We start from the raw sequence: 22,280 nt of genomic DNA on the forward strand, positions 1-22,280 counted from the left end.
TAAGTGCTGTTGGCCCTCTGTATCCCTCAGTTTCACATTCATAAATTTAGCCAAATTGGAATGGAAAATATTTTTTAACCTTACATCTGTATTGAACATGTATGGACTTTTAAAAAAATTATTATTGCATAAGCATTACAGTTTAACAGCTGTTTTGTATAGTATTTACATTGTCAGTGATAACATAGAGATGAGTGAGTGTATGTAGGAGAATGTATTTAGATGTTACAAATACCATGACATTTTATTTACAGTTACTTATTTATTTATTGAGATAGGATCTCACTATGTAGCCCTAGCTGACCTAAAGTTACTGTGTAGACCACACTGGCCTTGAAATCACATAGATCTGCTGTCTCTGCCTCCTGAGTGCTGGGATTACAGACATGTACCACAATGCTCAGGTGTACTATGCCATTTTATATCAGTGGCTTGAGCATCCACAAATTTTGATATCTGAGGAAGTGTGTCCTGGAATGAGTCCCCAGTGGATACTGAGAAATAACTATTTACTTATGAGTATCTTTACTTTCCCTTCCCAGAGTTAAGTCTATGTAAATTTAACTGCACACCCCATTTCTGTGCTCCTGTATACCATATATGTATGGCAGCTTATTTCTCATGTCTATGTACTTACATCTCTGTGTGTGTTTATCTCTGGTTTGCATCTCGTTTATATTAATGCTCACACACTATTGCGTAGGTTGCAAGCGATGCTGCCTTTGTTAAAGGGACTTCATGTGCTTCTCCAGCAGTGCTGCTTTTGTATTTGATTTTTAGGGATTCACATATTCTAGTATTTTTTCTTCTCCTTTTTTAAATATTTTTGGTGATATTATTCTCCACATGACTGGGGATTGAACCTAGGTCCTCTCTCTCATACTCTTTCACTTTACCATTGAGCTACAGCCTCAGCCCCAAGTATATTGCTTGTCGGCCCTTTCATAGGTTGAAATTTTATATATTGCAAACCTACTATCCTCAGAGGCTGATATGTTTTCCTTGGTATGGTCAGGAGAGTACCCACTACCTCATTAGTAGTGGATATTAATATTTAAATGCAAACAATAATACCTCATTTTCGTTTGTATTCCCCATTCATCAATGAGCCGAGTACTTCATGCTGTTTCTTCTGAAAAACTCTTAAACATGCTCTTATTTCATTTTTCCAAGGAGATGACAATGAGAAGTCATTTTGTAAAGTTGTAAACGCTTAGATTTTTGTAAGGATTGGCCTAGAGGAAGGGGCATTGGATTCAGACTTAGCTTTTGGGTGTCTACTGTTGTGTCTGCTGGATTATGGGGAAGTTTTTCTTTTGTGCTTCTAGCCTTCAGACAGCACCTGAGGGTGACCAAAATGATTGTCAAACTTCCTTATGAATATGTAGTGCCACCTTGTCTTCGACAAAGGAACGGGATCTGGGCTCACCTGAGCAGAGGTCTAGCCTCTGGTAGCTCCTGATCAGAAGTGCAGCACTAACTCTGGATTGTCAGTTGGGCAGATGCACAGAGTCAGCTGAGGCACATAGAAGCAGCATTTGACCAGGAGGCTGCAGCAGTCTTGATGGCGCGGCTTGGAGTGTTCCGGGCAGAGTCCGAGGAGGGACCTGATGTGCTCCGCTGGCTGGATCGACAACTCATCCGACTGGTAAACTGGGAACAATGGCATTGAGTTTAGTCCTTGTGTCTCTTCTACCTTTGAGAAAAGAAAATTCCCACTTAAGCCTGTTATTTTTTAATTTTTAAAACCACTTATTTATTTATTTATTTGTGTGTGTGTGTGTGTGTGTGTGTGTGTGTGTGTGTGTGTGTGTGTGTGTGTGTGTGTGTATGCCATGGTGTACAAGTGGAGGTCAGAGGATGATCTGTGGAAATTGGTTTTCATCTTCCACCATATGGATTCCAGGGATCAGAACTCAGTTTGTCAGATTTGGTGGCAAGTACCTGTCCCTGCTGAGCCATTGTACTGGCTTCAGGAGATAGTTTTAAGGAGTTTGGAAAGCCATGAGGCTAATACTGCTAGGAAGCTAAAGAAGATGAGAACTAGGAAAGGTCATCAGCTTTGACAGGAGAAATCTAATTGTTAGGAATAGGGCTTTCTGAACACCCCAGGGCCTAGTCTCTAGTGTCTGGAGGGAATGTTTGATCAGAAATAAAGGCAAGGCTGGACATGGTGATGCATAACTATAATCTCAGCACTTGGAAGGCAGAATCACCTTGTCTTTAGGCTAATATGACCCTGTCTCAAAAAGCATAAATAACTAGCTAACTGACTAACTAACTAATTAGCTAAATATATAAATAAAGCAGGAATACATTCGGATTCAGAAACCTACCATTGAAAGGAAGAAGAAAATTGAGTTGTAATAGCAGAGAACAGCAAGGTTGATCTGTAATTGCTAGTTTTCATGGTCTCTCAGGGTTTTCATATGGAGAGGTGCCTCCGAGAGCTTGCTGAACACATGTGTGATTAGGGTGGTCCTCAGGCCACCATTGCCTCCCGTTGGTTGGAGATTTAGAATCTCCCACTCTTCCCCTAGAGTGACTCCCTCCTACCTACTTTGAATCCTGGGGATGAATCCGGGGCTTTGAGCATGCTAAGTAAGTGTTCTACCACTGAACTCTCTCTCTAGTCATCAGGGTCTGTGTTTTAACAAGACCTGGTGATTTGTCTGCCCTTCATGCCTGAGAGATGCTGGTCTAGAATTTATGAGAAGTAGCACACTGCGTAGCTCTTTGGTCTGGGACTTTTCTAGGTGACACTAACTTAGACTCTTTTTTTTAAAATTTTCTTCCCTATTTTCTTTCAACAGTGTCAGAAGTTTGGGCAGTATAACAAAGAAGACCCCACGTCTTTCAGATTGTCAGACTCTTTTTCTCTGTATCCTCAGGTAAGAAATATGGTTTTAAAGTTAACTATAGAAGAATGAATTGTTAGAACTGAACTTTTCTGTGCTTGAGAGCAAAGGAAGACTTGTAATTTGAGACTAACTAATAGCAGGCTATCCCACCTCTTTTGAACCACAGTTGAAGCCAGCCAAGTGTACAGCACTTGCATTGTGCTTTGTACTTGTAAGCAGCCAATAGCTGGGGTGCTGGGACTTTCAGGTGCCTGTGTCTGAGCAGGTGAGGATGGGTAGTGGTGTGAAAGAACCCTGGCCAGTCGGGGTGATGGCCAGCACTGGCCCTGTTGCTGCTCCTGGATGAGACCTCTGTGAGTCCTTGCTTCCTCCTCTTTAGAAAGAAGGAGTTGGTCTGAAGCAGTGATTTGAAGTCTCTCTAAAGCTGTAAAATCCTTACCAGCAGAGGACTCTCCTTCAAAAGCCTGTGTGAAAAGCAGACAGATCTGAAGCTTCTCTGGTTGTACCTAACACCTGGATCCACTGGATACCATCAGAGCCTCCACCCTCTAGGGTCCCTGATCTGGAGAGGCCCTACACTCTCCAGTGACTTACTCAAGAGAACGAATATCTGTTCCCAAGGAAAATAAGCCCAGCGGGGCAAAGCACATTTGAGGTTTTGAGGGTTGAGCACAGTGTAAGAGAGTCCTCCTACCTTAGAATGCTCTGTAGATGAAATCATAAAAGCCTTCTTAGCTGGTGTTTCCATACTGTGCTCCTTCATGTGGGAGTTCTTTAAAAACAAACAAAATAATTTTAGCTGGGGGCTGGGCAAATGGCTTAGACTAAGAATGGTTGCTGCCTTTAGGGGACCTAAGTTGGGTTCCCAGTACCTACATCAGGTGGCTCACAACTGCTTGTGGCTCCAACTCCAAAGACCCAACACCCTCTGTGGCGTTCTTGGGCACCCACATGTGACATACAAACACACAGGCACACATATGTAAAATAAAAATAAAGTAAATTTTAGAAATCTGTCTGGAAGGGTTAGAGAGGTGGCTCAGTTGTTAAAGAGTGCATACTATTCTTTTCAGAGGGCCTGAGTTCAGTTCTCAGCACCCATGTCAGGTGACTCACAATTACAGATAACTCCATCTCCAGGAGATCTGACACTTTTGGACTCTGGACACCTACACTCACATACACATGTCTCCGCCCCATAATTAAAAGTAAAATAAATCTTTAAGGGGTCAAAGAGATGGCTGAGCAGTTAAGACCACTGATTGCTCTTCTAGAGGATACAGGTTCAATTCCCAGCACCTATATGGCAACTAAGAACCGTCTATAACTCCAGTTCCAGGGGATCTGTCTTCTTGCCTCCTTGGGGACTGCATGCACATAGTGCATGGACATAAATGAAAGCAAACACCCATACATGTAAAATAAAACAAAATAAAATAACAAACAATCGAACAAATACTAAAAAAGGGCCAAGTCATTAGAAAAACAGCTCTTTCCTGGGCATAATTCCATACACCTATAATCCTAACACTTGGGAAGTGGAGGCAGGAAGATTAGGAGTTCAAGGTTAGCCCAGGCTACATGATCCTTGTCTTTAAAAAACAAAACTAAAAACCAAAAATACCCAAAAGTGACACTTAAAGCAGCAATTGTAAGACATTTTTAAAATTGTGGTTAAAAAAAAAAAAGACAAAATTTATCATCTTGGGGCCTAAGGAGATCCCTAGTCCCCATGTAAAAGCTGGGTAAGTGTGGTGGCTAATTATAATCCCAGTGCTCAGGAGTCAGAGATGGGATCTCCAGGGCACGCTGGCTAACTAGGGTAGCCTATCGGCAAGCTCTGGGTTCAAATCCGAGAAACTGCCTCAATAAGTAGAAATACACCACATGTTTTTGCCTAAAAACTTCCCTTTTTTTTTTCTGATTTTTTGAGATATGGTTTCTCCGTCCTGGAACTCACTCTGTAGACCACGTTGCCCTTGAACTCAGAGATCCGCCTGCCTCTGCTTCCCAAGTGCTAGAATTAAAGGTGTGAGCCGGGGGCTGGAGAGATGGCTCAGAGGTTAAGAGCACTGACTGCTCTTCCAGAGGTCCTGAGTTCAATTCCCAGCACCCACATGGTGGCTCACAACCATCTGTAATGAGATCTGGCACCCTCTCCTGTATACATAATAAATAAATAAGTCTTTAAAGATGTGAGCCACCACCACCACCCAGCAAAAAAAGTTACCATTTTTTAAAAAAGATTTAATTTGTATGTGGAGGGATATGTGTGGTTATGCACACAAGAGTGCAGTGCCTTCAGGGAGGGCAGTGGATCCCCAGGGTAGTTGTGAGCCACCTGACTTGGATGCTGAACTGGGAGCTGAACTCAGATCCTCTGCAGGAGCAGCAACTCTCCAGCCTCAAGTTTATCATCTTATCCCTTTTGAAATATATAATTGTGTGCTATTACATCCATTTACATTCTTTTTTATGATTTATTGATTTTTATTTTGGTGCATTGGTGTTTTACCTGCATATATGTCTGGTCCCCTGCAACTAGAGTTACAGACGGTTGTGAGCTGCCATATGGGTGCTGAGAATGGAACCCTGGTCCCCTGGAAGAGTAGCCAGTGCTCTTAACTGCTGAGCCATCTCTTCAGTCCCCACATTCACATTCTTGTGTACCAGAGTGCTGTAATTTTCTTTTTTTTAATCTTTACTGAGCCAGATGTGGTGACACATGCTTGTAATTTCAGCACTTGGAGGGTTGAGGCAGGACCATCTCAGGTTTGAGGCCAGACACATAATATCATTATGTCATAAAGCAAGCAAACCCACTTGGAATTGTATACCCAGTAAAGGTACTCCCCATTTCCCTCTTCCACCAGCTCTGCCACCGCCCTTTGGTGTCTCTGTGAACCCACAGATAATTATCTCAGAGTCCAGGTTTCATGTTTTCGAGATCCAGAGTAGATGGCTCTGCATGTCCAGCATCACAGATGGATTCTTTTGTCTTTCTTTTGTGAATGCAGTTCATGTTTCATCTGAGAAGATCTCCATTTCTTCAAGTGTTTAACAACAGTCCTGATGAGTCCTCCTATTATAGACACCATTTTGCCAGGCAGGATCTGACTCAGTCCCTCATCATGATCCAGCCCATTCTCTACTCTTACTCCTTCCATGGACCACCAGAGGTAAGGCTGGATGGACATGCTTTTCTGAGAGTGGATGACTTAATCACAAGGGGTTTTGTTTTCCTTTACCAAATATAGTCTTAGAGCAGAACTGTAAAATCTTGAGTTTATTGTAACTTTATATTGTTTCTAAGTATTAAAAAACAGGAAAAGTCAGAAGATATACTAAAGCTGTTTTTGGTGTGGAAAGCAGAAATAAACTGAGGAAAAAAAAACCCACAATGTTATGAGTTCACATTCTTTGCCCAGTAATTCCAGCCCTTGTAAAGTATCTAAAAGAAATAAGAGTATGAAAATAGAAAAGGTTTTATGCAAAGAAACAAGAAAATGAACAACTATAAGAGAATTTGGGGCGGGTAGAGAGCTTGCCTTGAATGCATGAGGACCTGGTTCTGGCACTGAAAAAAAAAGAGGAACCAGAGGGCAATCCAAGTACTCAGTAGAAGAAAAATAGTTAAGTATTCTAAGAAATAGTCACATAATTTATATAACATAGTAAAATGTAAAAATGTTACATGGTAAGAAAAGAAAAAATTCAGTAGAAATTATTTAGTATAGTAAAGAATGCCTATTGAAAACAGGCTGGAAAATGCCATAGCCTTAAAACCTAACTGTGCAATATGTGAGCAAAAGCAAAACCATCCTGAGACAGTGCAGGAGTGGAGACAAATAATGTAAAGGAAGAAGTGAAAAGATGCTTGTGGAGCGAATCACTGGCACACAGTGGCAGATTGCCCTGGCTCTAGCAGGCTCCACTTGGTGCTGTTGGTGAGGCGAGTGGAACCAAAGCAGAAACGCCTTGAAAACTTTATGGAGTGGAATGTTGCCCAACTTGCAAATAAAACTAAGAAAGATTTTAAACTAAAAAGGAATAACAACAAAATAGATTCTAAGTTTACATGTACTAAAAGCCTATAAAAATAAAGAACAATATTGAAGTAAACCAAGATAATCAGTATTTCTTGTTTTCAACTATAGATTTTCTGAAACGTGTACAAGTATTGTTATTATTGAAATAAAAATTTGTAATGAAATATATTTTGTGGTAAACTTTGAAAACTTGCATTAAACATTAAATTCTTTCATAAGGCACTCTCTTTTTTTAAGATTTATTTTATTTATTATGTATGCAGTGTTGTTTTCTTTTTTTAACGTATACAGTATTCTGCCTGTATGTATCCCTGCAGGCCAGAAGAGGGCATCAGATCTCATTAGAGATGATTGTGAGCCACCATGTGGTTGCTGGGAATTAAACTCAAGACCTCTGGAAGAGTAGCCAGTGCTCTTAACCTCTGAGCCATCTCTCCAGCCCTGTACAAGCATTCATTTCATTCTAGCTGTAGCTGCAGTAGTTGAGAAAAGATCAGCTGACTAAGAGTAGTTCTGGCCGGGCGGTGGTCCCAGCTCTCGGGAGGCAGAGGTAGGCGGATCTCTGTGAGTTCGAGGCCAGCCTGGTCTACAGAGTGAGTTCCAGGACAGTCAGGGCTACACAGAAAAACCCTGTCTCGAAAAAACAAACAAACAAACAGACAGACAGACAAACAAAGAACAGAAGAGAGGAAGCTCTTGTTATGTTCTGGCTTCTGGACCACAAGCTAGCCTCAGTGTCTGTCCCCGGTTGATGGAGGAGTGTCAGTGGCCTGTGTCGTCTACAAAACTGAGATTTAGAGCTGTCAGTTTGGGGAGTGGAACGTAGCAATGTGTGAAGAGGGGCAGCCCTGTGCTGGAACCATTTGTAAATAGCTTCTTAGCTCTTTTGTGGATACACATGTGGGGCTGGAGTGGCTGTTGTGTAGAGTGGGAGGACCAACGCCATCTGTCCTCTTCCGTAGCCTGTACTCCTGGACAGCAGCAGCATTCTAGCTGACCGAATTCTGCTGATGGATACTTTCTTCCAAATTGTCATTTATCTTGGTGAGGTAAGATGATATCATCAGTTTCTCTCTTGACTCTTGTTTTGTTTTGTTTTCCTGTTATTTACTTTGATGTATTGTGCATGTGTGTGAACCTATGGTCAGAGGACAGAGGGGGAGTTATTTCTCTTTCCAACATCACAGACTTCTTCACTGGCAGCCTGTTTCGGATGGTGCTAGTGGAAGAATGTCACAAGTGTTGGTGAAGGCTGCTGTCAGCACTTCAACAGCAGTTTTGGTTGCTTTGTTTTGGTGTAGACCATAGCCCAGTGGCGGAAAGCTGGATACCAGGACATGCCTGAGTATGAAAACTTCAAGCACCTTCTGCAGGCACCACTGGATGATGCGCAGGAGATCCTGCAAGCACGCTTCCCAATGCCGCGTTATATCAACACAGAGCACGGTGGCAGTCAGGTGGGTGGGCCCCATTCTAGCTCTAATAGTTTTTTTTTTATTGTGTGATGATTTATTTTATGGATATTAATGGTTATAATTTTATGTGGTGGCATAAATTTACATACAGATATTCTTTCAGCTATGATTTTTGTTTAGATTTAGTTGTTTATTTTACTTCCAGGCTGGCCTGAGACTTACTGTGTAGTGCAGGTTGGTCTCAAACTCATGATCCTCATACATCAGTTTCCTATGTGTCTTGGTGAGTGCTCTATTGCTGTGAAGAGACACCATGACCATGGCAATTCTTATAAAGGAAAAAAATTTAATTGGGTGGCTTACAGTTCAGAGGTTTAGTCTATCATCATTATGGTGGTACATGGTGGCATGCAGGCAGGCATGGTGCTGGAGAAGGAGCTGAGAGTGGAGATGGAGCTACATATTGATCCTCAGGCAACAGGAAGTGAACTCAACTAGGCATAGCTTGAGCATAGGTGACCTCAAAGCCTGCCCCTCCAGTGATACACTTCCTCCAACAAGGCCACACTTACTTCAACAAAGCCACACCTCCTAATAGTGCCACTCCCTATGAGCTTATGGGGACCAATTACATTCAAACTACCACACGTGTGCCTCACTATGCCTAGTGGTGACTTCTTATTAGATGAATGTACTAATATGAAAGTATAAGATTATCAGTATGTCTGGATCATTTGTAGATGGGGAGCCAGTGGATTTAAGATAAAAGCAATAGATTTCTAAACAGCAGAGAGAGAGAGAGAGAGAGAGAGAGAGAGATAAAAGAAATCAATTTAAACAAATAATATAAAATCTTTACTTTTTTGTACACTGATACTACTTTTAATTTTTAAAATCTTTTTATTTTTAAAGGCTCGATTCCTGTTGTCTAAAGTTAACCCATCTCAGACACACAATAACTTGTATGCTTGGGGACAGGTAAGAATTGCTGGGTTTCTGGGGAGAAGGTCAAATTGCTTTCATTTAAAGCTTGTTTGAGCCTATAAATTGAACCTGTTTTGGTTCAGACAGAATGACTGTTGGGGTGTTGGCTGCAAGTAACACAGTTATATTATGGGTGTGAGTAGGGTACTACCTGTGTGAGTCTCCTGCACACAGCTTACTGTGTGTTCCAGGGGCAGCATGCATCACTGTGGCCTCTGTGTACAAGTACACATAGCTTACTGTGTGTTCCAGGGGCAGCATGCTCCACTGTGGCCTCTGTGCATCTCTCCTCATGCACGTGGAGGATGGTATTAAGTCCTATCTCTTGCCTACAGGGCATCTCCTGCTCCCTATTGATCTATTGTCTCTTCACTTTCGGCCTTACTTCTTTGCCTAATTATTCTCTAAATTTGTTTCTCTTTCAATGATTCTTAAAATTTTTAGATTATACTTGGTTTTTGAGATAACTGTAAGTTTATCTGCAGTTATAAGAAATAATACAAAAAGTTGAGCATGTGGCACATGTCTTCAATTTCAGTATCCAGCAGACAGAAGCAGGTGGATTTCTGAGTTCCAGGATAGCCAGGGCTAGTAATGTCCTGTCTCATGAAAATCAAATCATAATAAACACCAAGAGATCTCCTGTAACTAATTTTTAAATTAATGGTTACATTCTGAAAAATAATAATTCAATATAGTACCCAGGATATTGTCAATGACACAGAAATTTCCATCACAATGATGATCTCTCATATTGCCTTTCATAACCATTACCACCCTCCCCCATCCTTAGCATTTGGCACTTACTAATCTGCTCAGCGTTTCTATATTCCTTATTCAGACTATTAGGTAGGGCTAGAAATATAGGCCAGTGGGCCAGTGGTAGAGCACTTGCCTAGTATGCATAAGTTCCTGGGTTCTATCTTAGCAACACACACACACACACACACACACATACACACACACACACACATACACACACACACACACACAAACACATATACACACATACACAAACACATACATACACACAAACACATACACACACACACACTAAAAAAAACACTATACGGTCATACAAGCTGTTAGGTTGTTTTTTTTTTTCACTCAAGTGTAATTATCTATAGATTACTCCATGCCATTATGTGTGTTAATAATCCATTCCTTTTAATTTGCAGAGTAATAATCCACAGTATAAATACACATATCATACTTTGTTTGGTTATGCATCTATTTAAGGACATCTAAGGTGTTTGTAGTTTTGAGCTCTTAGGAATAAAATTGCTACAAACAAACAATTAAATACAGGTTTCATTTGAACAGGACTTCATTTCTCTGAGATAGAGGCACAGAGTATATTTGATAGATTCTGTGATAGTTGTGTGCTTAGTGTTTTAAAGAAACTGCCACACTTTTGGAGAGCAGCTACACCTCTTCACATCCCTACTAGCAGTGGGATGCAGTGATGTAGTTTGGTGGCCAGTATTTGGTGTTGTCATTTCTTGTATTTTGGCTATTCATGTAGCTGTCTAGTGCTCTGTCGTTTTGGGTATTTTCTTTTCAGTGCCAGAGGTTGAACCAGGGCCTCTGTAATACGTCAGCACTGTGCCACTGAGCTGCATCTCCAGCTCTTGGCTATTTGAGACAAAGGCCTCACACTGTGATTTTCTTACCTCAGCCTTTACTATGCTGGCATTCTAGGTGTGTGCCCTAACTCAGCTATCACTGGCTTTAATTTATATTTTCCTAATGACTGATGATGTTGAACATCTTTTCTTGTTCAACACAAGTGGCTCATGTGCCATCTGTTTATCTTCTGTGAAGTGTGTCTGTATCATTTGTGGTCTAATCAGATCATTTGCTTTCCTACTGTTGTTGAGACCAAGGGTTCCACTGCATAGCCCTGGCTGTCTTGGAACCCACTCTGTAGACCAGGCTGGCCTGGAATTCACAGAGATCTATCTGCCTCTGCCTCCCAAGTGCTGGGATTAAAAGTGTGCACCACCACCATCCAGCTGAGACTGAGGGTTCTTTACGTGTCCTAGATGCTCCTCCTTTTTCAGGTGTGTCACTTGTAAGTACTTTTATTTGTAACTTAGCTGTTCATTCTCTTTACAAGGCAGAAGTTTTAAATGTTTACATAGTTTACTTATCCGTTTTCCCTGCTGTGGATTGTGCTTTTGGTGTAAGATTTAAGCTTAAGATCTAGTCTTAGATCCTGTCTAGTTACTTGTGTATTTCTGTCACAAAACACAATGATCAAAGCAACTTATAAAAGAAAGCATTTGCTGGCCAGTATTGGTGCATGCCTTTAATCCCAGCACTTGGGAGGCAAAGGCAGGCGGATCTCTGTGAGTTCAAGGCCAGCTTGGATGGTGGAACAAAGGCATGGTGGCAGCAATAGGCGAGAGCTCACATCTTGTTCTGCAAATAGGAAGCATAGAGATAACTGAGTGGTAGTCGTCTTTCGAAACCTCAAACCCAGTTACATACCTTCTCCAACAAGACCACACTTCCTGATCCTCCCCAAACAGCCAGCAACTGCAGACTAAGAATTCAGATATGGCCAGGCGGTGGTGGCGCACGCCTTTAATCCCAGCACTGGGGAGACAGAGGCAGGCGGATCTCTGTGAGTTCGAGGCCAGCCTGGTCTCCAAAGTGAGTTCCAGGAAAGGTGCAAAGCTACACAGAGAAACCCTGTCTCGAAAAACAAAAACAAAAAAACAAAGAATTCAGATATGTGCCTTTGGGGGCCATTCTCATTCAAATGGCCACAGATCCCAAAGATTTTCTTGTTTTCCTGTCTTTCCCCCCTATAGTCTTTTAAAAATAGTTTTATGCGGCCGAGCGTGGTGGCGCATGCCTTTAATCCCAGCACTTGGGAGGCAGAGCCAGGCGGATCTCTGTGAGTTCGAGGCCAGACTGGGCTACCAAGTGAGTTCCAGGAAAGGCGCAAAGCTACACAGACCCTGTCTCCAAAAAAAAAAAAAAAAAAAAAAAAAATAGTTTTATGTTGCATTTTAGGCAATAATTCATTTTGATTTATTTATTATTTTTATTATTATTTTGAGACAGGAGTCTCTCTTCATATCCCTGGCTTTCCTGGAACTCACTATGTAGACTAGGCTGATCTTGAACTCACAGAAATCCACCTATCTCTACCTTCCAAGTGCTGGGAGTAAAGGCGTGAGTCACCATGGCCAGCTTTGAGGAATTTTTTTTTTTAATGTGAAGGTAGCTGGTGATTTCTTCTCCACATGGATATCTAATGGCTTTGGTATCATTTATGGGAAAGGCTGTTTCTAGGATTGCTTTTGTATCTTTGTCAAAGATCACAGTAGGATGTAGGAGTGAGTCCATTTCTTGGTTTTCTGTTGTTTTACTGATCTGTGCTTATATCCCAATACCAATACTAGAGCTTTAAAACCACAGACTATATATATTCTTTGCACTTTCTTCTTTTGAAAAAAAAAAGTAAAACAAAAAAGCCCCTCTTATTATAGTTCTTTTGCTTTTCTTTATGAATTTTAGAATAATCCTGTTTATGTCTTTAAACATACTAGTAGAGGTTTTGTAAGGATTTCATTAAGCCCATTTGAAGATAATTTGACTGTGAACTTGGTTTGACTCTCCTTGTACTAAATCTCTTGATTCCTTTTTTTCAATATATATGTGAATGGATATAAAATGGAAATATACATGTATTTCCATTTTAAAAGGTGGTTGTGAGTGGTGTCTCACATTTTTTTTTACTTACTTTGTTTTGTTTTGAAGCAAAACCCTGGTAGTTGTACAGCTGACCTTGGACTCAATCTTCCTGCCTTGGCCTCCTGGGTCCTGAGATTACTGGTGTTCTCTATTCCTTGCAATGTTTTATTTTTAATTTTAATGTCTGATTTCATTGCTAATACATAGAAAAACAAGCATGGTGTATGCTCATCTAGTATTCTGTGAACTGTCAGTGGTTTCTTGAGATTGTCTTCTGAAACAGGCATATTATCTGCAAGCAGGGACGGTTTTATTTCTCTTTCAGTTGGAATGACTTGTTTCCTTAGGAACTCTTGCAGTGAGAACTGCTAATACCAGGGCATTCTTCCCGAGACCGCAAGCTTATGGGACAAGCATTCTGCCTTTCACCACTGAGTACAGTGATAGCTGTAGGCTTTTCTAGATCTCTTTATCAAATTCTGGAAGGCCTCTCTATTGGTATTTTTCTGAGATTCTTTGTCATAAGTGAGTGTTGAATATTGAAGTATTTTTAAATGTATTCTTTGGTATAATCATGATTTTTCCTTTTTAAGCCTTTTACTAAGGCAGATTATATTGATATTTTTTAATATTAAGCCAATCTTCTCTCTCTCTTTCTGTTTCTTTTTTTTCTTCTGTGTAGCCCTGGCTATCCTGAAACTTGCTCTATAGAACAGGCCAGCTTCAAACTCAGAGATCTGCCTACCTCTGCCTCCCAAATGTTGGAATTAAAGGCATAAGCTGTCATTGCCCGGCTTTTTTTTCCTTTTTTTGAGACAGGGTCTCACTGTGTAGTTCTGTCTGTCTTAGAGCTGTCTTTATAGATCAGGCTGGTCTTGAACTCACAGAGATTTGCCTCCCTCTGCCTCCTGAGTGCTGGGATTAAAGTCATGTGCCATCATGCCTGTCTTGGGGATTAATTCCTGAGAAATTTGCTGGAATTTTCCAGTGAAACCATCAGAGCATAGAGATTTCTTTTACATTACTAATTTCACTTTCTATAGTTGTTACAGGGGTATTCAAATTATCTTTTCCATATTGAGTAATTTGGCAGTTGTATGCTTTCAGGAATTGTTTTTGTTGAGCTATCAAACGCATACACACACAGACATACACACACACACTCTTATAATTCCTTAGATGTCTGTAGATCCTTTAGCTTCATTCTTTATGTTAGTAAGTTTTATCTTCTTCCCTGTCTTGCTAGAAGTTTGGAAGTTTACTTATCTTCAAAAGTACTGTTGATCCCACCAGTTGAGGATAAGACCACTACCATAATTTAAAGCCAAAATTGAAGCAAGCTTTAATTAAATACTGACTAGGTTGATGGGCTCTGGCCAGGTCCATCTCTGGGTTTCCAGGAAATGGTCCAGAATCAAGAATAGGAAGGATTTAGGAAGGAAAACCCATAATTCATTGCATTTCTCATCAGGTCCAATCGGGCAAGCATATATCCTGACATGCCTCCAGCCTACCATCCAGTCAGGGGCAAGCATACATCCTGATGTATTTCCTGCCCATGAACCTCCTGCCCACATGTGACCAAGCACATCTGGTGCAGATGGCTCAAACAAGCTTGTTTAGGGAGTGAAAACATGTGGCTTGTTATCTCCCATAAACAGTAGCCTCCAGCATTTCAGGCTTGGGCAGGAGGCTTGCAGATCAGAAACATTTTTGTCTCATGGATCTCTTAGGCATAGTAATTAAAACTTAAAAGGTAACTTTGGCTCTCACAGTACCAGTGCTTAATTTCACTGACTTTTTTAGTTATCTCTTTATTTTCAGCCCAACTGACTTCTGTTGTGTTTGTTGTTACCTCCTTCTGTTTGCTTTAGATTTCTTTTACTCTGATGATAGAGCTTAGATTGTTGGGGCGTGGGCCTGAAGAGATGGCTCAGTGGTGAAGAGCACTGACTGCTCTTCAGGAGAATCCCACTTTGGTTCCCAGCGCCCATATGGTGGGACCAACCATCCTTAACTCCAATCCTATGTGATCCAGTGTCCTCTTCTGGCCACCAAGGGCACTGCATGTGCATGGCACAGACATGCATGCAGGTAAAACACCTATACATGGAAATAAGTAAGAAATGAAAATAAATGAATGAAAACTTGTCAGTGTGAGGCTGTCCCCCTTCTCATTAGTGTTGTTTGCTGTCAGCACTGCCACAGCTGTGGCTCTCAAGTTCAGTGCATGTTGATTGTCTCCAACTACGCAGCGTTTTCCTCGTTTTTTGTTACTGATTTCTCTGTAGATTCCATTTTGGTTGGGAACACACTTTGTATGATTTCAGTTCTCTTATACTTGTTGAAGTTTGTTTTGTGATCTGGGACATGATCTGTCTTGGTTTCCGTTCCATGGTCACTTGAAAAGAAAGACTGTTGTGCAGCTATTTGGTGGACTGTCCTATCAGTCAGTGTTAATTGGATCCTGTTACAGTTGGTGGCATTACTGAGTTCTCATACATCCTTACCAGTTCTCTGGGTTGTTCTACCGGTTTGTGAATGAATTTTCCAGCCCCAGCTCTGGCTTCTCTGTGACTCTTCTTCACTTCCATTAGTTGTTCCTCACATGCCTTGCACCTCTGTTTGATGTGTACTTAGTGTGTTGGCCCATTTATCCTAAGTTATGTCCTTCTGTGTCTCTAATAATTTTCTTTGCAATGACAGTAATAAAGGCATTGCTTAGGTAATGCAATGTGACTAGTTTGTGTCTGTGACTGTGGTGCTATAATATATTTGGAATTGTTGTACCTCTATCATCATAGCTTTTTGCTCAGGATTACTGAATTTTAGGGAAGAAAGAAATAAATTACCTATAACCACTCTTCCTAGCTACTTCCTAGGTAATGAAAACTAAATATTTCATGATGTACATATGTTGTTTCTTTAGAAATTTGAGATCTTGCTGCAAACTGCCCTTTCTACCCAGTCTTTTTCCCCAGAGCATTACTTAAATCGTGTTTCTGATGTTACAGATAGCATCTGTTGGTGGTGTCACTCATTCACTTGCCTGTGACACCTTTCTGTTATAGCACAGTGCTTTAGAGATAGGTGTGGTGCTGGCAGTGGTGTGCCACAGAGGGGGTGGTGTACAGGCCTTGGAGGGCTCACAGCTGGTGGGAGCTCTGGATGGTTTGAGACGGGTCTGAAGGACTCTGGGAAGGGATGAAATAGGCAGCCATATACTCATATACTGTCGGCAGTGGGCAGGCATGGCCAGATCTCAGGAAGGGGTTTAGAGAAAAGTGTGCTTCTGGTGAATGGAATTAGCAAGACAGAGGACAGGGTGGTGAGGAACAAAGGTGGCACCCATGGATGTCCCCAGGCAGAAGGTACTGAGCAGCTGGGGATCCTAAGTGGCTGTTGAGGTCTTTGTCAGTAAGCCTTTGTGGTTGTCTTTCAGGAAACTGGAGCACCCATCCTGACGGATGATGTCAGCCTGCAGGTGTTCATGGATCACTTGAAGAAGCTGGCTGTGTCCAGTGCCTCTTAAACTGACAGTGCAGCCCGGCAGTGGAGGACAGCACTGTCAGATTCTGCTCACACTGTTGATATCACCTTAGCAACATTCCTTTCACCTTTCTGGAAGATTCTAATAAATAACCCAAGGAATTTTTTTATATGTATGTCTTCAGGTTATAATATGTCTTCAGGTTATAATTTATTTGTGTTCCTTCTCTGCCTGTTTTCCTACACATGAAATTGTATAAGGTCATACATGTTCTGCTAATTGTAGATGTTTACTTACTTTTTGTACCTTAATGTTTTAGAGTCTTTATAAAATCAGAGTTTATGTATTTTTGGCTGCTTAAGTGAGCCTTAATGATCATAAAGGAAATAAATCTGGATGAGAAGACCATTGGCCAAAATAATCATGCAGATTTTATCTGTGTGTGTGTGTGTGTGTGTGTGTGTGTGTGTGTGTGTGTGTGTGTGTGTGTATGTGTGTGAGGGGGGGGGGAGGATGTATGTATCTTGGGGGTGTTCCTCAAGGGCTATTTTCTGACTTTGATCTTCATTCATCATCTAAATGTTAAGGAACTATTGTATGAAATGTGTGAAGCAAGATCTTTGTCGGTGTGGTTTGCAGGGCACATCCCTGATTCACTGGTCACTGCCGTATCAACAGTCCAGCCCAGGTGGACCTCAAGAGATGGCTGATGGGCCTAAGACGCTTCAACGGAGTAATGCTACATTTGTCCTGACACCAAACAAACTACCTGGAATGAGTTCTGTTTTTAATAAAAAATTTTACACACACACACACACACACACACAAACACACATATATATATATATATATGCTTCTATGTATATGTGTGTGTCGCACACACAAATATGTCAAAACAAAATCTTTATCCTAAAGAGCTTATACTAAATAAATACCCTCCATTTCCTAAACCCAGGCCAGTTCTTCAGAAGTAACAGTGTGCCACCTTCTCTTCCATGTGTTTTGTTGGTGATGTATTTGGTTTTAGCCACTGTCTTTCAGTTCCTGCTTTTGTTCCATGAGGATGTTAAGAAATTCCTCCCTACCCTCCAGTTTTTGTTAGTTGTACTTTTACTTTTGTATTATCAAGACTTATATAATGTATGTTTTAACCTCTAGCCATAATTCTATTTTTCATGTGGAAGTTGATTGTAAAATCTAAAGAAAGCATTTGTCCAGTTGTGATGATGTAAATATCGTTCATGCTGGGGCCAGGTATTACTGTCTCACCCCTTGTTCCTACAGTGGTTTATCAGTCGTTTCTCAGGCCACTTGAAGGAAAACTTTCCAGATGATCAATGTCACTTTCATTTTTAACACTGATATGTGTGTGTAACAGAGGGAGGGGAGGGAGAGGAGGAGGGAGGGAGAAAGAGAAAGAGAGGAGAGAGAGAGAGAGAGAGAGAGAGAGAGAGAGAGAGAGAGAGAGAGAGAGAGAGCATGCATGCTCATGGAGATGAGGGAACATTGTATAGGAGGTGGTTCTCGTCTTCCACCTTGTGGGTCCCAGAAATAAAACTCCGGCCATCAGTCTTGGCAACAAGGCCTTTACATACTGAGCCATCTTGCCAGCCCCAAAGGGAAGAGGAAAGTGAGTCCTAAGTAGAGACTGAAAGAGAACCATGAAGTGGATGTTAGGCCAACCGGACTGATTGTAGCTTTCTGCCTTTTGAGTTCATACTTGTGCTCCTTTGTCTCTGTGTTTTAGAAGCATTTACTGTGTAACAGTTATATTTTAAATTAAAGAGTTTATATAATATTTCCTTTTCTAGAGGATATTTTTATGTAATTTTCAACTACATAAATGTAAAAGGAACCCTGGAAGATAAGAGGGAAAATGTTTTTGAAGCCACCAAAGAAGCATGCAGGGTCAATGGTGTCATTTACTTTAGAAGTCAAATTTGGGTAAGGCTGAAATAGTCAAAGCAGGTTACCCAGCCCGCTCCTGGTAAACACCTCAGGCCTGTTCTCGGATTATTCAGTCTACTGGCGTGCAGGCAAATTATGCCTGGAAGAAGTGTATGAATAAGAAAAGCAGTCGATGAAATCGAAGGCTTTTATTTTTTAAGATCTTTGTATGAAGGAAGATGAAAGCCAATAGGAGAAAAGCCGCAGTGGTGGGCGATAGAGTGCAATTGGGAAAGGACCAAGGGAGCCCCAAAGAACTGGACCTGGTACATCAGAAAAAAGCAAGTTGCAGACACAGTGTCTTCCAAAATGTGACAGCCGTTAAAGGAAATTGGAGTTGCCATTTCAAATACCGTCCGACATATGGAGAGCAGGGATTACAACTTTGCAAGTGAGGAAGTTCAAGTCGCCATCTGCTCCCCATCACATAGTGTATAAAGAGTAGTCCCCAGCTGGCAGCTGAACGCCTAAACTATGGTCCCCTAGATTAAAGCCTTCAGTTCTAGCTTGGATTAACTGTGGACTACGAGTCCCTAAATGCATCGCGGCGGAGCAGGAAGTAGCTAGGGGTGGCTACCTATTAGTGGCTGGTGCGACACACTGATTGGAAGGGCTTCCTCCGCGCAAACTCTGTGGCTCTCCCCTATGGCGCCATGCATCCTGAACAGGCTACGGTGTGGTACCGGCGGATGTCTGTGGTCTACGCAATGGGCGCCTGGTCAGTGCTGGGCTCGGCGATTTTTCTTACAAGGAACCAGAAAGCTTCAGGTAGGGTCCCCCGGCGAGATCGGCCTCGCAGCCGCCGCTTCCTGCTCATCGCCCTGGGAGTCACCGAAGCGACCTTCAGGGCTTGAACCCTGGGGTAATGCAAAACTGCTGCAAACGGGTACTTAGATAATTTGCGGCGATGGAATCTGCAAAGAGCAAGACTCTTCCAGGAACTATTAAGTATTGTCGCCTGGACCTTATATATTGATTGACTAACACTGTTCCCATGTTCACTTGGAACATGTGAATTCACCTTAAGTGCCTGGGGGATCCCAGGGGCTCGGACAGTGGCCCGAATGCTGCTCATTTCCTTGAGACCCTGTTGCATACGGCGAGCAAGCAGTTTAAGGCCTTAACAGCAACCGAGGAGTATTAAAATCATCCCAGTTATTGGGTGGAAAAGGAATTCCCTGAACCTTCAAATACGTGCTGGAAATCGAAGGAGCCCGAAAGTCAGTTGGTGTAATCGTTAGTGGCTGAAAATACTCTAAATCAGTTGTGGTGCTGGGTTGCCCAGACCGAACAGACTAAAAGCCACTGAATTGTGCTTTGTGAAAGGAATTTGTTTGATATGTTAGATATATCTCAATAAAGCCATTGTGTAAAAACTGGAAATTCTACTTGGTCAGGAAGATCGTTAGTGGTTTGAAAGTTCACACGGTCATCATGTATGCCGGTTTTTGTCTCTGCTTTTTCTTTTTGAAAGAAAGATAATGACAATAGACATCCGATATGCATAATCATACCATGCACTATGCCCAAGACTTTAATGACTGGTGTGTAAGTTAGTAATTGAGGCTCTTTTCTGTTTTTAAGGTGATGGAGCAGAGCCAAAGGATGATGGCTCAAGGAATGAATTGCCTGTGTCCGACCTAGAAAGGGACATAAATGAGCCTATTGAAGGGCTTTCTGTGAAAACATATGTAAAGTATTCAGAAAATTTTGTTCCAGTTACTCAAAGGATCATGGACTATCTGCGGTCATGGACCGGCGGGCCTGGACCAGAATCTTGATCGGCTACTGAATTCGGAAAACAAGGACTTGGCTCAGTACTTGATAGATGCCTTGATTTTTTTCCATTTCATGTTTGTGGAAAGAATGTATTTGTTTTGATTTTACAAAATATAATCACTAATGTGCAACAACTGAATTCTTGGGGGGAACTGAATAAATTCAAGAAGCAGCCTTCTATGTTTACATGGCTGAAAGGTTGATAAAAACCATTACATTTTTTTTTGTTGTTGTTCGAGACAGGGTTTCTCTGTGTAGCTTTGGTGCCTTTCCTGCAACTCACTCTGTACCCAAGCTGGTCTCGAACTCACAGAGATCCACCTGCCTCTGCCTCCTGTTGCTGGAAATAAAGGCGTGCGCCACTACCGCCCAGCTAACCATTAAATTTTTAAAATTATAGTTATTTGTGAATAATGTGTGTGTGTGTGTGTGTGTGTGTGTGTGTGTATGTATGTATGTATGTATGTGTATGCATGCTGTATGTGTGCATGGAGGTCAGAGGACAGTTTCCACTGTGGTTCCAGGGATCAAACTCAGGTCATCAGGCACCTGCTGAACCATCTCACTGGCCCTGAAATTTCAGTTTTGAAAAATTTACTTATGGGGTTGGAGAGATGGCTCAGCAGTTAAGAGTACTTGCTGCTCTTCCAGAGGACCAGGGTTTAGTTCTCAGTATCTACATCAGGCACCTCAGTCATCTGTGACTCCAGCTGTGGGGGATCTGATGCCTTTGGTCTCAGCGGGCACCTGCCCTCAAGTGCACATACCCGATTGCAGATGCACACACTTGTATGTAATTAAAAGTAATAAAAACAAATTTAAAAATTTGTGTGTGTACATGTTTGTACCTGAGGGCAGACACATGCCACAGCATGGGTGTGGAGGTCAGAGGACAACTGTAAATGCTGGTCCTGGTCCTAACCTTCCACCTTGTTTGAAATAGGATCTCTCTTTGTTGCTGTGCTGGGTACCCTAGGCTAACTGTACTGCAGGCTTTGGGGAGATTCTCTTGTCTCTGCTGTAGGAGTGCTGGGATTAGACACAAGCTGCTGAGTCAGACTTTTCACATGGGATCACAACATCAAACATGTTGATTTACTGAGTAATCTCTCTGGCCCTGATAATGAAAATTATATCAACTTCTATAAGCTAAGTTTTCCGAGAGTGGCTTATATAACGTATATTTTTCACGCTACTATCAGAAAATACTTTAGGTGTCCCACTAAGGTTAGACTGAGGAAAATCTCCATGTTCAGCTGGGGCATTCAAAGCAGCCCTCTACCAGGTACCAGTGGGTACTGGATAACTTACAAATTAGAATATAACTCCTAGATTAGATAGACTTGACCCGTTCTTTGGTACTTTTGCCTGCATAGGTATATATGCGTACCACATGCATGACTGGTGTCTAAGCAGGTCAGAAGAGGGTGTCAGATCCCCTGGAACTTGAATTGCAGACAGTTGTGAGCTACCGTGTGGGTGCTGGGAATTGAGCCTCTTAACCACTGAGCCATCTCTACCCCTGGGTAGTGTCTTCCTTCCTTCCTTTCTTCCTTCCTTCCTTCTTTTTTTTCTTTTGGTGTTTTTGAGACCTGGTCTTTTCTCTGTAACCCTGTAACTCGCCACGCAGACTAGGCTGGCTTCAAACCTTCCTGCCTGCCTCTGTCTTTCAAGTGCTGGCATCAAAGGCATGCACCCCCACCGCCTGGATCTAGGTAGTGTTTTAAACTCACAGCTACATGAGACCCTGTGGAACAGAGGGATGAATGGTCGTAAGACTCTCAACTGTTGGGCTATCCCACCCCAGGCCAAGTAAGAATCTCAACTGTTGGGCTATCCCACCCCAGGCCAAGTAAGAATCTCAACTGTTGGGCTATCCCACCCCAGGCCAAGTAAGAATCTCAACTGTTGGGCTATCTACCCCAGGCCAAGAACCAGTCGGTACTAATTGAATATATTGGAACAGTGTGGTGGGCATCAAATTGAATGACCAAGAAGCAGCCTAAAACAGGAAGGGGAGCATGATGGGAAGAAGGGGTGAGCTGGG

The 22,280-nt window shown here is 41.9% G+C and overlaps 2 protein-coding genes across 4 annotated transcripts in view; both read left to right on the top strand.

The window, feature by feature from the left end:
- Sec23b (SEC23 homolog B, COPII coat complex component) overlaps positions 1 to 17,732 on the top strand; it is a 41,588-nt gene extending 23,856 nt beyond the window's left edge. For 2 of the 3 annotated variants that reach the window (XM_052726199.1, XM_052726198.1), the window contains exons 14-20: positions 1,495 to 1,648; positions 2,814 to 2,891; positions 5,879 to 6,040; positions 7,873 to 7,959; positions 8,212 to 8,367; positions 9,238 to 9,303; positions 16,460 to 17,732. In XM_052726199.1, coding sequence (XP_052582159.1) covers positions 1,495 to 1,648; positions 2,814 to 2,891; positions 5,879 to 6,040; positions 7,873 to 7,959; positions 8,212 to 8,367; positions 9,238 to 9,303; positions 16,460 to 16,549 — 793 coding nt within the window. In that variant the 3' untranslated portion in view covers positions 16,550 to 17,732. Of the gene's footprint in view, positions 1 to 1,494; positions 1,649 to 2,813; positions 2,892 to 5,878; positions 6,041 to 7,872; positions 7,960 to 8,211; positions 8,368 to 9,237; positions 9,304 to 14,891; positions 15,112 to 16,459 lie in introns of all 3 variants that reach the window. The other variant, XR_008215396.1, reaches the window with a different exon arrangement.
- A 1,300-nt stretch (positions 17,733 to 19,032) lies between these two features.
- On the top strand, positions 19,033 to 20,632 carry Smim26 (small integral membrane protein 26). Its single transcript, XM_052726202.1, has 2 exons — positions 19,033 to 19,222; positions 20,039 to 20,632. Exons 1-2 carry the CDS (start codon positions 19,108 to 19,110, stop codon positions 20,233 to 20,235), a joined length of 312 nt encoding a protein of 103 aa, XP_052582162.1. The 5' UTR covers positions 19,033 to 19,107; the 3' UTR covers positions 20,236 to 20,632.
- Positions 20,633 to 22,280: the final 1,648 nt, after the last annotated feature.

The sequence above is a fragment of the Peromyscus californicus genome, unplaced genomic scaffold, assembly GCF_007827085.1.
Source record: "Peromyscus californicus insignis strain IS unplaced genomic scaffold, ASM782708v3 Scaffold_7__1_contigs__length_154581171, whole genome shotgun sequence".
Taxonomy (NCBI): domain Eukaryota; kingdom Metazoa; phylum Chordata; class Mammalia; order Rodentia; family Cricetidae; genus Peromyscus; species Peromyscus californicus.

Coding starts and splice junctions, on each gene's coding strand:
- Smim26 (XM_052726202.1), top strand. CDS start 19,108: ATGCATCCTGAACAGGCTACGGTGTGGTACCGGCGGATGTCTGTGGTC. Junction 19,223..20,038: donor AAGGAACCAGAAAGCTTCAG/GTAGGGTCCCCC, acceptor TCTGTTTTTAAG/GTGATGGAGCAGAGCCAAAG.